Raw genomic sequence first — 15,899 nt, forward strand, 5'->3', positions numbered from 1 at the left:
AAGGAGATGGCTGTGCTTTGGCGTGAGTATGGTGTCTGCACCGGAAAACACCATAAAAATGTCAAGTTATAAGGGAGACTCATTAAAGTTTGTATTTACAGTACAACAAACAATTTATACAAAGGGACACTGTCACAGCCCCAGCCGTGGCTTTCTGTCCCCCGGTCTCCTTATGTGTCTCTCCTCCCTTTCCCTCTTGTGTCTAGTATGTCTTTGTCTACACCTAACAGGGCAGCGTGGCTCCTGGTTCCAGGCCTGGCTGGCTCCTCATACTCATCACCACTCTCCATAAGAACCCCGGCTCGTCATCCAGACCTCATCCCATCGTTCAGTCACCCAGTGTGGTATTCTCCAGACTGCTCTCCGTTGGATTCTCGTGTATTTGTTGCCCCTTGCCTTGTCTGAGCCTGTCCGCCCATCGTCTCCAGAAAACCTCTCACGTGCCTGCCTGCACCTCACCACCGGCCTGTCCACACTCCGAGCCCCGTGCCTTCAGCCTGCCCGACTGGACCCTGAATGACCCACCTGCCCTTTATTCCACTCCCACAACATTTTGTTCCCCCCTTGTGAATAAACCTTGTACATTTCCCCGTGGTGTGTGCTGGGTCTGGGTCCTATCCGCCTTGTTCATACACACTCGTGAGTGAACAGCCATCCCTACCGAAAGGGGATACACAACTGAACAAGTCGTAACTCTTTACATCAACTTTCCACTCTGTGGACCAGGAATCTGATGTTTCCACCGCGCAGTGTGTAATTTGAGACCATAAGGCGCTCGTACGGATGCTTGAACTGGTTTGATGAATGAGATAGCAAGCATAGAGAGAGGCACGGACGGGGAAACAAAGGCACAAATGATATCAAAAGAGAGTGACATCACGTGACAGAGATAGATGTCTAGAGCTGTGACTACACTTGTCATTTACGGATTTAAGCGGAAAAGTTCCCACCATAATACTTCCTTACTTCCATAAAACCTTTGGGCAAGGTGAGACATACGGTGGCCCAATAGGCCTATCAATCTCTCAGGGCAAATTTGCCCCATTACCATTGCTAACACAACCTACATTTTATTTTATTAATTTAGAATCGCGAAAGTAGATTACACCAACTGACTATCATTTATCATTTGTGGTGCAATGAAAAATCGATAAGAATCAAACAAGCCCATGCAAGCATTTCCCAAAATTTTCCGAACACTAATGAAATGCACTCAGAGGGGAAGAGTGAGCAAATGGGAACCATGTAGCATTTGCATTCACAGTGCATATATACAGTCATAACCCCCGATGAGCTCCTCTGACGGGCCCCCCCGTCAGAGGAGCTCATCGGGGGTTATGGGGGGGGGGGGGGGGGGGGCAATAAAAGATTAACGACGAATGCAGAAATTCACTAAGCTCCATTATACAATTAATAGGCCATGAAATACATTAGTAAATGCAGTTCATTATCTATCCCACTGTAGAGATCTATCAAGGACGTGGGCTTAACAGAGACCCTGTGAGTCCGGGAGAAATTCCCGCCTCGTCGCTCAGAGGCCCGTGTCTAAATGGGAAGAATGACTTACATAAATATTAGAGCAGGAATATGCCTGAGGCAGAGTGTTATTGGAAGCTCAGTTCAGAAGTTTCTGTGTTAGTGACGATTACTGGATATGTAAACACTACTCAACATTTACAGACACACTGCCCATTCAGCAAGCAATTATCAATAATTCAATAGGACTTTGCACCACGGTTATACAGTATTGATGCAATGTTATATGTATCCATGTTTTGTAGCTAGCAGTTGTAGATGTAGTTGTAGACAGACAACAATATTCTTCATTTCTTACTGTAAATGGAGCGACGGAAGCAAAAGTAAAAACTTTCGATTTCATGTGTTCACGAGCAAAGAAATATGGGAATAACAGATTGGAAAAAAAAATGCAATGTTCAGCAACCACAGAGATATTTGTGAAGTAAACCTACCGGCAGATCTCCAAGGGAGGGACTTCTCAGATGAGCTGCAGAGGGGGGAAAACAGAACAAAATGAATACTTACACATTAATACTGAACACAAAGCACAGATGAAGCACAAAGAATGGCATCGGGGAAAAAAATAAATAAACCCGTGGAAAAGACACCGTGGAGCTTCACATACCATTTATTTGAGCCTTACAGGGCAGGAGCAGCAATGGTAATTACAGATAAAACAGCTTGTGACATGGCATCCCACGTTTGCAACCTTGACGACACATCCCCCATTTCGGGGCATTGTGCTCATTGGAATCTAAAGGTGCCCTTGGTGACAACTGTTTCTGTGAGAGCCTCGCTGCATCAACCAGAACAGAGGCAGACATGGCATTGCCCTACTTGCCCACAGTGTACCCTGATAAACTCGCTTGGCCAATAAACTCAAAAGGCCAAAGGGGGCAATCCATCCTTGCAGGAGCCGCAGGCAAGCACTGCTATGAGGCACACTCCTCGAATAAACAGAAACCATATTGATCTCTGTGGGAGAAATGCCAGTTCTCACGACTGATCATGAAACTGAGACACACAATCAGAAGACAATAATACAGTATTGGGTACTTATGTCACCGCGCGCACGCACGCACGCACGCACGCACGCACGCACGCACGCACACACGCACACACGCACACACGCACACACGCACACACACACACACACACACACACACACACACACACACACCTGGTGAATGAATATTCCAAAGCAACAGGTTTTTCCTTGATGCCCGGTTAGAAATAATGTTGGAGCATTCAAAGTTAAAAGCATAGCAAGTTATGCGCTAGTGACCTAACGGTGGTATGGACTTGCGGTGATTGGCGGTGACTGGTCCGGCACGAGAAGAAGAGGTATTTCATCAGGCAGATAGCTCAAAGTGCTTTCGGGGTCCAGGAGACCGACAGACCACCAGGCAACCATCACACGGAGAGGGCTATGCTTTAGGGAGCCGTGGTGGCGGACGGGGCTATCTACAATTTTAATGATGAGAGCCCCTCGCCACTGAAACAAAGCCCACCAAACCTGAGAGTACTCCGTGGGAGGAAAGGAGAGGGGGAGAAATGACAAAAGGGAGAGAGGTCATAACAGCTGGGCTGAGTAAGCTGCCTCCATTTGTAGCACTCTAGAATGATTATAGGGGCGGCACATCAGAAAATAAAGTGCAGCACTAAGGCATTTTAGCCCTAGTATGTGGACATTTTCAAAAGCTACCTGAATAAATTCCATTTACGTAAGTACTGAGAAACCTTTCTGACAAAATGAAAGCAACCGAGCTTTTTTTTCTAAGGTTTAATATTAGGAAGGAGATTAAGAAAGTCGCGGGCCCGAAGCATTGTCACCTCACGCCTTCTTCTAAAGCCTTTTATTTCTGGTCCTCATAGGGCGGCCAACCTGTTGTTGCCACTGTGCTTATACTTATATTAAAAAGGTGATGTACAAAAAGAGTTTAAAGAAGCCACGCAGTGCCCGCAGAATTTTAACAGACCTGCAGTCAATTAAAAAGGACGCTTCTCAATGTGTGCTCCACTGAACCATGGCAGATGAAGAAGAAATGCAATCCCGATGATCCATCATCATCTCCCCGCATGCTGGCTGATTGGTCGAGGGCATTAAAGAAGCCCTGGAGCCATAAAAACCAATGATGCCACAAACAAGCCTAAACCCTCACATGACATTTTTTCACCGCCTTTACTTTTGGCAGAGGAAGGGAGGTTCAATGGCCAGCGGGGGGTCTCTTTTTTTTGAGTTTTGCTGAAGGTCAAGTTTGACAGAGACCCACCACCCCATCCCCATAGATATAAAAGTGGGTGGCCAATTCCAGAGGTGTCATGCAATGGAATGACCCCCTCCCCCCAAAATCCTTGAGCGAGCCCTCACCCCTATTGATCCCCTGATGAGCTGTTGAACAAAGCTGAGTCCTTTCCACAGCTCGGGCTAATCTTCTCCATTCACACACAAATGTCCAGGGAGAGCCACCTCCTTTTACAGGCATTTAAAAAAGGTGTGCAAATTGCGTTGCGTGTTTTCTTTTGGGGTGTTGGTGGGCGGCGCCAACTTGTTACAGATCTCTCAACAAGAGGGCAGACTGAGCGGCTCCTGAAGCCCAGGTACTATGCCTCACTCCCAACCGGGGTTTACGGCACAATTCTGCAAATTCCCCACCGAAAAGTCTTGGAAGTGTAAAATTGACGCAAGTTATTTTCCCTGATTTTAGAGACACAAAACTAGCCAGACCCTCGATATGTTTCCAACCTACAGGGGCAGCATACAAAAAGTCCAAGTCTGTTAGACTATGACGCCTAGCAATGACCTTCTAAAGGCACACTATGTCAAGGGTCACCAAATGGCTAAAATGGCACCTAATGGCTGTCACAAATGTCAATGTGCTCAAAGTAACCAATGGAATTAAAAAAAAAAAAAAAAAGTATTGTTTTGTAAGCAATAATTGTCAGAGTATCTATGAACGAGCAAATAGCGACATTCACTCAGATAATTCTAGGGCTACCCCAAAATAGTCGACTAATTGTTGTTATTCGACAACATGAGTCTCATGCCGAGTTCAGACTACGTGATTCTGGCCTGACTTTTCACCCGCCGAAAGGTTTTTGGGGATCGCTGGGCAAAGCCCCCCCCCGATCGAAGGAAAATCATAGCGCGCTCCCATGAGAGACGAGTGCTTGGTGGGAACTGCTCTCAACCCGATCCCACTGCTCGCCAAGCGCTCGCAGATGGCGGCGACGTATCAAGCAGGTTGAACATCTGGTCGTGTCGGGATCGAGTCGGAGTGACGCAATGAGCTACAGCCAATGAGAGCAGAGACTGAATGAGGTGACCGGTGTAACTGACAGGCAGCTTATATTTCAAAGGCTGGATATTAGGTTTTGTATTTATCTGTAATGTAGCACAGCGTTAACATTGCTACTTATAACATAATTCTTTCTCGGCCCCTGGAACTCAAACAATTTCTGATGCCCCAAAAACATACATTTCAATAATTAAATACAGGTGACGTTAAGTCGACTAATGGCTTGAACCGACGACTAATAGTCAACTAGGAAATGGGAAGGAATCTTTAGTCTGGGAAGCCCTAGATAATTCGAAATAAGACAAATAGCATCATTCGATCTCATCACAGAGAGGTCTAAAAGGTCTTGAGGGGAGAAAATTGCAGGAAATAACATTCACAGTGCACCATTCGATAGCCTTTGTGCTATATTTCTTTGTGACCCAGCGGCTTTTGAAACTGCTTCTCTGGGAAGTGATATGGGGGTAATGGTTATATCTCACCTCCTCAGAACTGCTTGTGGTAGGTGGATGCTATTTACGGCAAAATAGCCCGAGGAGTCCGTGTGTGTATTATACCAGCGGTTGTTAACATATTGAAGTTACAGTTGATTTACTGTAGAAATCTCAGTCTCGTCATGCCAGTTTATTCATACTAATTATATGAGACAGAAGCCCCTTTCCCATTTGCAGTGAAAGCCATAAATCTACTGGCAAGTTCTCCTTGGTAGAACAGGAGGGAACAGGAGCCGGCCTCAATGTTTCGCAAAAGTAAATCTCGACCTAGGTTAATCTCTGGGAAAATGCCGGTACGGCTTTGAATGGAACAGCGTGGGAACAGAAGCAATAACATTGCCGGGACAAGCGTGTAAAGTAGGAGTGGAGCCGAATCCAAATACCGGCAAAGCACATATAGTGGGTTTTCTTGAATCTTTGAAAGTGATCACACTGATGATTTAACAACGTTGGGTTAGGGTTATTGCGTCCGGGGATGGCGGGGTCTCTGCCCCAGCTCCATCAGCAGAGGTAGCCGAGTCCGTCCGGGAGGGGCAGGGGGGATGGGAAGCGAAGCGCCGGTCTCTGACAGCCAGGAGAAAAAAAACCCAAAACGATTCAGATTGTATGTCTGTTGCCGACAGATCGTCTAAGCGATGGCATCTTCACTGGACATAACATACTAAGTAGGGATGTAACGGTATACCGTTTTAAGGTATACCGCGGAATCGAGCAACCACGGTTCTGAACCATAAGCCTCTCCCTGTAATACGGTGCCATGGTATAGGTTTATGTTGCAAAATTGAAGATGTAAACTTTAATTCACTCTCACCTTAGCAGACGCTTTCCCCCATCCTTGTTTACAGTGGCAGCACCAGAACTGCTTTATGCCAGTATTTTACGACACGGTGCTATACGTTACCTGCGCACACATTGGAGCGAGTGTGAACAAACCCGGCGGAACGGGGCTTCGGGAAATTACTCATTGGATGGCCTATTACAACATCTGCCCGTCTGCTACCGTGCGGCGGCAACATAAGCTGAGGTGAATTCAAGTTGACATCTTTAATGTTGCAAATAAGTCGGATTTTGATATATTAAGTCACTTATTCAGCCTCTCCTGTGAATTTGAGAGCCCCCCACAAGCGCCTTCCCGCGCTGCGCCGCGTCAGAGGCTTTACCACATGTTTTTCTTTTTAAATATAAACTATTTATTAACTGAATATACAGTAAACAAAGGGGGGGAAATGAATACAGTGAAATACCGTATACCGCGGTATTTTGGTACCGTACTGATACCGTACTGTCAAAATTTCATACCGTTACATCCCTCGTACAAACCCTAACCCATTATGCACTGTATCCGCAACTTGATGTGGGAACATACGGAACTGTTCTGTAAAGGAGGCCATTGAAGGAATGACTACCTACTGCCTTGGCCGAACATTTTTTATCCAGAAATGTTAAGGATTCCAGGTGGGAAAGGGGCTTTTAAGACAGATTTTTACCTCAAATGCAGCAGAATGGGATTCTCCCTCTTGAAATGGGTTCTCCTATCATCCCACTTCTCACACCTGGCAGCCTCAATCAAACAAACCATAAGGACAACCAACAAAAAATCCGAAACTTAATAGTGGCTGCTTAAAATGCCCATTAAGCAATTTCTTGTAATGTCACAGCACATTAACCTTGGTTCTAATTTCCCCCGCAGCTTTGAGGGATTTAATCTTTTATTGGGCCTGAAAGACATCTCACACTAATTGTTTACTTTGCCTACAATTGTGGATTTAATCTCAAAAATAAAAAAATTAGAATCCTTTCTAACTAGCGAAAAAAAAAACCTCATTTGACTCCATTACAAACAAATCTTTCACTTCATAGCAAACGTCCGCTGCACAGTTGTAATGTTATGTAATGTGACCCCACATGATGCGGCCAGTTGAGTTCTAGCAGAGAGGTGGAATTTTGTAGTCAGCGAGGCGTGATGACCAGCACAGCACAGTGTCTTAACTGATGAAAAAGGAATGACTTCCTGCAGAAACTCAGAGGCGCGCTCGCTGTGGGAAGCAGCGCTTTGCTGAGCAAACTACATTCTGGGATTACCACACGCGCCTTCACACAAAAATATACACACAGGTTTACAACGACAGACAGAAAAAACGCCCAATAGTTTGCCCATGTTTTTGTATTTTATCCATACTGTAAATTTACCTCAATGTGCTCTAAACATACGGTGTATTGAATAGTGCAAATGTACAACAATGCATTTGCTTCCTATAAGCAGAGATGAAACGAGAACAAGAACTCGTCATTCAAGCCAAAAAGAGCTGGGGGAAGGGGGAAAAGCCAACCATATTCACTGGCCAATCAGATTTGAGCACACTGGGTTGCTTCGCTACTACGCCATACGGTTACACTATGGAATATTAACACTGCTGTGAAGGATGGAAAAGCCATGTGTTGGACCGTGGCAGTGTGATGCCCATGAACTCTATCTTTGATTGCGTGTGTGTGTGTGTGTGTGTGTCTGTGAGTGTGGGTGCGCGTGCCCACATGCACAGCTTTTCATTACCTGCTGCTAGCAGCGCCTGGCGACTCGGCCCCGAGTCTGCATCTTTCCAGCTGATTGGCCACAATCTGTCTCTCCACTTCCAGCTCCCTGGTAAGCCGCTCAAACTGGAGCTCCTTCTCACACACACACACACACACACACACACACACACACACACACACACACACACACACACACACACACACACACACACACACACACACACACACACACACACACACACACACACACACACACACACGGCAAAAAAGAAGACTAAGGTCAAGAATGCAGCCATCAAAGGGAGCTTTAGGTACTTTCCTCGACAGATGTGATAACAACTGGTGAGTGCATGAAGGGGGGGGCAGCGTGGTAGTTTGACATCGTGGCCGAAAAGTCTAGTGTCCCATCAAGGCCTGTAGGTTAATGACAATAAAAATAGACCCTTGGAGACAGTAAAAAAAGACGACAAGTGCAAAAACAAGGCTCTCTGGCTGGTGGCTCACCAAAGCAGACCTATCTGGATGTGCATAGTGGTCACGCAAATGCCCACAAATGACGTAAAAAGAATTGCCTTATTGCAATTATTTGCCATAATTTTGTAAAATCATTACGATTCTCCAAAAAGATGTTTCCATCCAAATTTCATGAACCAATGAGAGAAATGTCACAATACATAGAATGTTTTCATCAGATGGGTTGAGGCAAATTAAATGTCGACCAAAATGTTTTTGTTCCAGTTTGGTGGAAGTGTCTTATTATTACTATGCTAATATAGCAGCATGAAATGGACATAAGACAATTAAATTGTCAATCACAACTAAAAATGTTTTAGCAATCACAACAGCCTTAATAAAACCAGACTTGTGTGTGGTGTTTCTAAATACTTAAGACGCATTAGTATAAAAATAAAAACAACCACACACACACACACACACACACACACACACACACACACACACACACACACACACACACACACACACACACACACACACACACACACACACACACACACACACACACACACACGGTATTGGAATTTAACCCACACAAGGAGATAAGCACCACTTTAGTGGGTAATATTCAGCCATGGCAGCATTGTTCCCGTGGGGAAACCTGCAGAAATAAGCATCTGACTACTCCAATTATCTAGTCTGAACAGGGCTGTGACTTGCACAGCTTTTTGGCTATGAGCACTCCATCATGACACGCAAACAAACACACACACGCATGCACGCAGTTCTTTATATAGGATACAGGCACACACGCAAGGACACTCGTAATTTGCATGCGCCTGCTGACAAACACCACTCACCAATAGTACTCACCCAGTCCCTCACTCAGCCATCCAAGTCAACGTTTTGAGTTTGTTCCCCCCCCCCTGTACCTCTCGCTCCTTCTTCCTCCCCTTTCCCCGGCAAAGGAAAGCCTCCCACATCAACCCTCACTCACCACAACACTACATGCTGTACGCCCTCAAAGGCAGCAGCATCCTAGCATAGCTGCCTGTCCTCGGCCCTCCTGTGTAATCTCCATTAACAAGGTCATTGGGATCCACAGCCAGCTACATACCCAAACAAATGGACACACACGCACACATTATTCTCTCTTTACCCTCTCTAGTAAGTTCAGCAGCCGGTTGCGGCTCAAGCCATCCTACTTTTCACACCTACCCTCAAACACTTCACTGTTTAACCTCTGGAGGTGCATTGAAATTTTCTCTCCACACTCAAGGGCTACACCCCCGCCACACACACACACACACACACACACACACACACACACACACACACACACACACACACACACACACACACACACACACACACACACACACACACACACACACACACACACACACCTTTTTCCACCCCTCCCCCAACCTACTGCTGTCCTCTTCTCTCCTCTGCTATCCATGTGTAGCTGGAGTGAATGTGTGACAGAAAGAGCGAGAGAGAGAGAGAGCGAGAGAAGGGAAAACCGTTCAGCCCTGTTTCCTCGAAATCCGTCAGTGCTACGCTGCAGTTTCCTCAGGAAGTAGAAGGCAACATGCCAATGCTAACCTCACGTACGTACGTACACACACACACACACACACACACACACACACACACACACACACACACACACACACACACACACACACACACACACACACACACACACACACACACACACACACACACACACACACACACACACACGCTCTGGACATGGGAGAGAGAGTGGGCACAATGCTGATTTACTCGCAGGGAATAAGCTATCAATCCTCCATGCTGTAACACAAACCCCTGCTGAGAGATTTAGTCGCAGGACGGTCACCAGACTTTCTGTCCTCCCTCTTCCCACAGGGGAACCAAGTGTCATGTCAAAGGATGAAGGTTGGAAAGTGTATTTTAACCAGGGAAATAACATATTTTGCTCCTAATCAGCAGACCACACATGAACACATGGCATGCAGAGATTAGTTTGACTCAAGAATTTTTACTTGCCAAGTGCAGTCGTACAAGTTAACTGTGCAAAGAAAATATAAAAGGGCAAACTCCAACAGCTGTACAATAAAACATACACCCACACACACACACGTGTGTGTGTGTGTGTGTGTGTGTGTGTGTGTGTGTGTGTGTGTGGGTGATTTATGCTACATCCCCACAGGAAAAACACACAGAACTGTAGATTACAGCTGATATGAACAGTGGCCACAGTGTGCTGCAGTCTTCGGCTTCACAAAGCTGAGCCTAACGTCACAGCGCAGGGCCGTCAGATCTATAATGCTGCTGAGTGGGCAGATTACTTCCCAATAGACGGAGAGCGAGAGCAAGGGATAAAGGGCAGAACCATAATAACAGCGGTCCTACAAAGGACAGACAGGCATACTTGCAGTTTGTGCACACATGGACAGTATGTCTTTCCTCTCCACACACACACACACACACACACACACACACACACACACACACACACACACACACACACACACACACACACACACACACACACACACACACACACACACACACACACACACACACACACAGAGAGAGATGGTCCACAAAAAATTGTCACGCAATGCTTTGACTGCCACTTGACAGGAGAGTCTGCATAATTTCTAAGGTGTGAGTTTTCCACCCATGTGTTGAGAAGATAAAGATCTGATCTGATGATTGCTATCAGGGAGGGAGAGAGAAGGGCGGGGGGATGTAATCCACATGGTCAAACACACAGAAAGAATGTGAGTTGAAACGCTCAAATACAAAGATGCTACCTACACTGGAGAGGAGGAGTCTGGAAACCCAGGGCCAGAGGCTGATCTGAGTACTGATTTATAAGAAGAAAGAAAAAAAAAAAAAAAAGAGAAGGCCATCGCAGGAAGGCCGAGATAGAAATCACACACACACACACACACACACACACACACACACACACACACACACACACACACACACACACACACACACACACACACACACACACACACACACACACACACACACACAGCATTATGTATCTCAAACTTTGCCTCTCTCCCTTTGTTTTGCTCTCTCTTGCTCACAAACACAAACTGAAGAGATACAGCGTCATATAACCGCATTCATTTGTATCGCACGCTCATCACATCAAGTTGTGTACAGTATCAAACCATCACATCACATCCCGCCTTAAATCAAGACATAAATGGTCTATCTCTGTAGCTGGCTCTATCCCTGGCCCACTGGTCCCCGGCCTTCCTGCCATTTAAGCTTATAATCCAATTGTCTTGTTTGGCCGTGTCTGTGTGTGTGTGTGTGTGTGTTTGTGGACGTCCAAAGATCACGGCGCTCTTCATAGGTTGCACGGCTCCCTATGCAATGTTTCAAGATAGAGAACAATGTCTTTGCAATCCTGTTAATTAGCTAGATTAACTACAATCTTGGTCAAACAGAGTATTAAAGGACATGGAATGCAGCCATGATGCACCAAAGTCTGTGGCACAAGTGATGCTCAGTTTCTTCAGGCCAATAGCCATCTGCTATAGTATAGTATAAAGTAGTGATTGCATGAAGCAGGTTGCTGTTTAAAGAGCGTTCCATATCCCAACCCTTACTCAGCAGGTAAAATATATGTAAACATAATGTGTCTGGAAATTAATCAAACAAATTTCCCTACTCACAATGTTAAGTTAAATGTTAAATGCTTGAATATAAATATAGTTTTGTCCTGAAAAGTATGGTTTCTGTGTTATTCAGACCACAGTAAAACACAAACTCCAACTCAATGTGGCGCTCTGTGTTTGCAGTAGTAAAAGTAGCAAAAGATCACATCAAAAAAGTGGTGATGGAATATTAGCTGGCACTGGAATTAAGGAGAAGATTAAGATGTGATAAATTTTTGTTTTCTCAAAAAATCTGATCTGAAATATGAGTGTCTTATCAATGTAAAAAACAATTTCAAATCCACTGTCTGTTGGGACCAAAGTCAAAGGTTTGACAGCTTCAACCTGTGGTTAATGCACTAAATGCAAAGATCGACTTCAGGTTAAAAAAGGCCAATTTACCCAAGCAAATCCACTACGCGCCAGATTCACCAGAAGTACTACCAAATTTAGATTGCATGTGGATTATACACTCTTAAGAGGTAGGAGGATTATCAGAGTGACTTTCGCTCTCCAACTGCAGAGCTAACAACTAAACCATAAGCCTGCTCACTACCAATCTCAAGGGACATTGAGGATTATTATTACCATGCTTCTTTGTGACAATTGATTTCACGCTTTTATGACCAAGACCACTGAAAAAAAAAATAAAAAAAAACTTTCATGGAACTGTATTGCTCGATACACTTCAATAGCCCTACCGCACTCAGAGTGACTCATTAGAGACACTATGAAACCTGTAGTGAATATGAATCCAGTACATCCATAATTGGATTGTCATTTCACAGGGTTATGTGTCAAAATGGTAGGTAGGTCTGACGAGACGTAGGAGCACAGCCCTTGACCAGGGCTTATATTAGCCACAGGGGGAAGAGAGATTGCTTTGTACCTACTGCCCCGTATAATTCATGGCGTTTTCACTGCTTGGTCCTCACAGAGAATGGGACAGATCTATTCGGCTTAATGATCAGGCAGAGTGCAGCAGTTATGACCATTAAACAAGGCCCCTGCTTATTTAGCCCATGCGGGTTCAGCCCTGCTCTGTGCCAGGCTTATCGTGGATGGTGGGGTAGGGACAATGGGCAGTCGGCCGTCCTGTACCAACAAGGCTACTCACTTTATTGTTCACCACCACAATGGGCATCAGTTTGTCGGAGCCTGTTGAGCCTGACGGGCCTGCCGTGCCAGAGCTGAATCAGATCCTGTCCCCTTGTGTCCCCAGGCTGGGCCCAGAACAAACAGATGACACATGGCGGCAAGACACGCCACCCACACGCACGCTCCTATGTTATCTTAATGTATGCTGACAATACAAGACTCGACGGAAAATGCAACTAGCAAGCTGTTAGATACCATGATGTCTCCCTGCTTCAGCGTGGGCCAAAGAGATCTGTGCCCTCCTATACAACCTGGTGGACTGTGCAGAGCTCCTGAAAAGGTTGAGAGGATTAAGGCAATTTTTGAGGCATTTAAATGCCACAGATTACATTGAGGCATCAGTGAAACAAAAGCATGCTTTGTAGCCAAGATCAAAAACAACCTTATGTAAAGAGGGCAGGACTGAAAGCCCTAATGTGATGTATGTGCCCATGCACCATGAATGATGTGTTGTTTAATGCGTTGTTAATAAAAAGCAACAAAAACAAAAAGATGAGGTAAAAAGAAAAAAGTAGCGTGACTAAGTACACCTTACAGCAATTCTATGTTTGTTTGAAGGGCAAAGAAGACTGCTGCTTTATTGTCATGAATTAATGTGTCTTTAACATAAAAAAGTGTCATCCTAGTAGTTGACTACAGCAGGGGTCACATTTAATAGTGTACTTCTTTTATTTAGTGTTTTCCCAGAATTCCATCAAGGCTGGACACAGCACTGTAGAGGAGTGGCCATACACCAATCAGCCAAAACATTAAAACCACCTCCCTAATATTGTTTAGCTCCCCCTCATGCCGCCAAAACAGCTCCGACCGGTCAAAGCATGGACTCCACAAGACCTCAGAAGGTTGCCTGTAGTATCTGTCACCAAGACGTTATGCCGAGTTCAGACTACGTGATTCTGGGCTGATTTGCCCTCGCCAACATGTTTTTGGAGATCGCCAAGCAAAGCCCCAGATCAGATGGAAATCATAGCGCACTCCCGTGAGCGACGAGCGCGTAGTATGAACCGCTCAGGACGCGATCCGCGTGCTCGCCGAGCGCCGCAGCGAGCACTCGCCGATGCCGGCGAGAAATCAAGCGTGTTAAATATCTGGTCGTGTTAGGATCGAGTCGGGAGTGGCGCAACAAGCTACAGCCAATGAGAGCAGACACGGGGTGACAGAGGGAGGGGAGGAGTCGAGAAGGATAGACAGGGAGACGGCTGTGCACGGAGCAGCAGACAGAGACACACAACATTCCTATTTTACTTTTATTCTCTAGGTTTTTCTAATACATATCTTATTTAAATTCTGCTTTTATTAGGTTTTTTCCCCACACTGTCATGAATCAAATAAAAAATAAATAATCCTGTCTCACGCACGGTCTCGCATAATTTCCGGCGTCAATTCTCACGTGTGGTTTTGTGACAAAACGTAGTTGGGCGACCCGACAGACTGGTCAGGGATTCCTCCTGGTGAAATATCTTGTAATGTGTGACCTCCTGTCGCCAATCAGTCATGCGGTGTGCAAACCACAAGACTGCAAGATTCCCGATCACAAGACAGAAAGTTGTGTAGTATGAAAAGTACAGCGATCTGACGACTTTGAAAGTCATGTAGTGTGTCCATGACATTAGCAGCAGATCCTTTAAGTCCTTTAAGTTGTGAGGCGGAGCATGTTGTTCCAGCACATCCCACAGATGATCGCTCACATTGAGATCTGGGGAATTTGGAGGCCAAGTGAACACTTTGAAGTCATTGTCAGGTTCCTCAAACCATTCATGACCAATTTTTGCAGTGGGATGCCACTTCCATCAGGGAATACCACTGCCATAAAGGGGTGTACTTGGTCTGCAACCATGTTTAGGTAGGTGGTACGTGTCAAAGTAACATCCACATGAATGCCAGGATCCAAGGTTTTCCAGAAGAACATCCCCCAAAAGCACGACACTGCCTCCGCCGGCTTGCCTTCTTTCCATAGTGCATCCACGTGCCAGCTCTTCCCCAGGTAAACACTCGCACACACTCGGCCACCCAAATTATATAAAAGAAAATGTGATTCATCAGACAAGGCCACCTTCTTCCATTGCTCCAGGGTCCTGTTGTGACGCTCACATGCCCATTGTAGCCCCTTTTGGCGGTGGACAGGGGTCAGCATGGGCACCCTGACCGGTCTGCAGCTACACAGCCCCATACGCAGCAAGCTGTGATGCACTGTGTGTTCTGACACCTTTCTATCATAGCGGCATGAACTTTTTCAGCAATTTGTGCCACAGTTGCTCTTCGGTGGGATCGGACTGGGCGGGCGAGCATTCACTCCCCATGCGCATCAATGGGCGCCCATGACCCTGTCACCAGTTCACCGGTTGTCCTTCCTTGGACCATTTTTGTTCGGTACTAACAACTGCGTTCCGGGAACACCCCACAAGACCTGCCGTTTTGAGGTGCATTGACACGGAGGCCTTCACACGGAGTAGCCCAATATATCCCACCCCTTGACAGGTGCCATTGTTTGAGAAGATCAATGTTTTTCAATTCACCTGTTTTAATGTTGTGGCTGATTGGTGTACATTTCTATGACAAAACAAAAGCATCATCCAAAAAGGAAAAATCTTTGGAATCCTTGGATAACAAAAAGACCTTAAGAGTATTTCATGAGAAAACATGAATTACCAGAAGATGGAAAAAAATAGTCAAAAGAGTCAAAAATAATTGAAGGAAACTTAAAATTCAACAAATGAATAAGACAGGCAAAGTGGACACGAATGTAAATAACTGGAGTGTAATAG

The 15,899-nt window shown here is 45.5% G+C and overlaps 1 protein-coding gene across 2 annotated transcripts in view; it reads right to left on the reverse strand.

Moving 5' to 3' along the window:
• LOC307244027 (plakophilin-4-like) overlaps window positions 1-15,899 on the reverse strand; it is an 89,235-nt gene that overhangs the window by 40,524 nt on the left and 32,812 nt on the right. For both annotated transcript variants that reach the window (XM_080019002.1, XM_080019001.1), the window contains exons 3-4: window positions 7,863-7,975; window positions 1,971-2,005 (exon numbers count right to left, since the gene is read on the reverse strand). In XM_080019002.1, the coding sequence (XP_079875128.1) occupies window positions 1,971-2,005; window positions 7,863-7,975 (148 nt within the window). The remainder of the gene's footprint in view (window positions 1-1,970; window positions 2,006-7,862; window positions 7,976-15,899) is intronic.

This window comes from Zeus faber, assembly GCF_960531495.2.
Source record: "Zeus faber genome assembly, chromosome: 18".
NCBI lineage: Eukaryota > Metazoa > Chordata > Actinopteri > Zeiformes > Zeidae > Zeus > Zeus faber.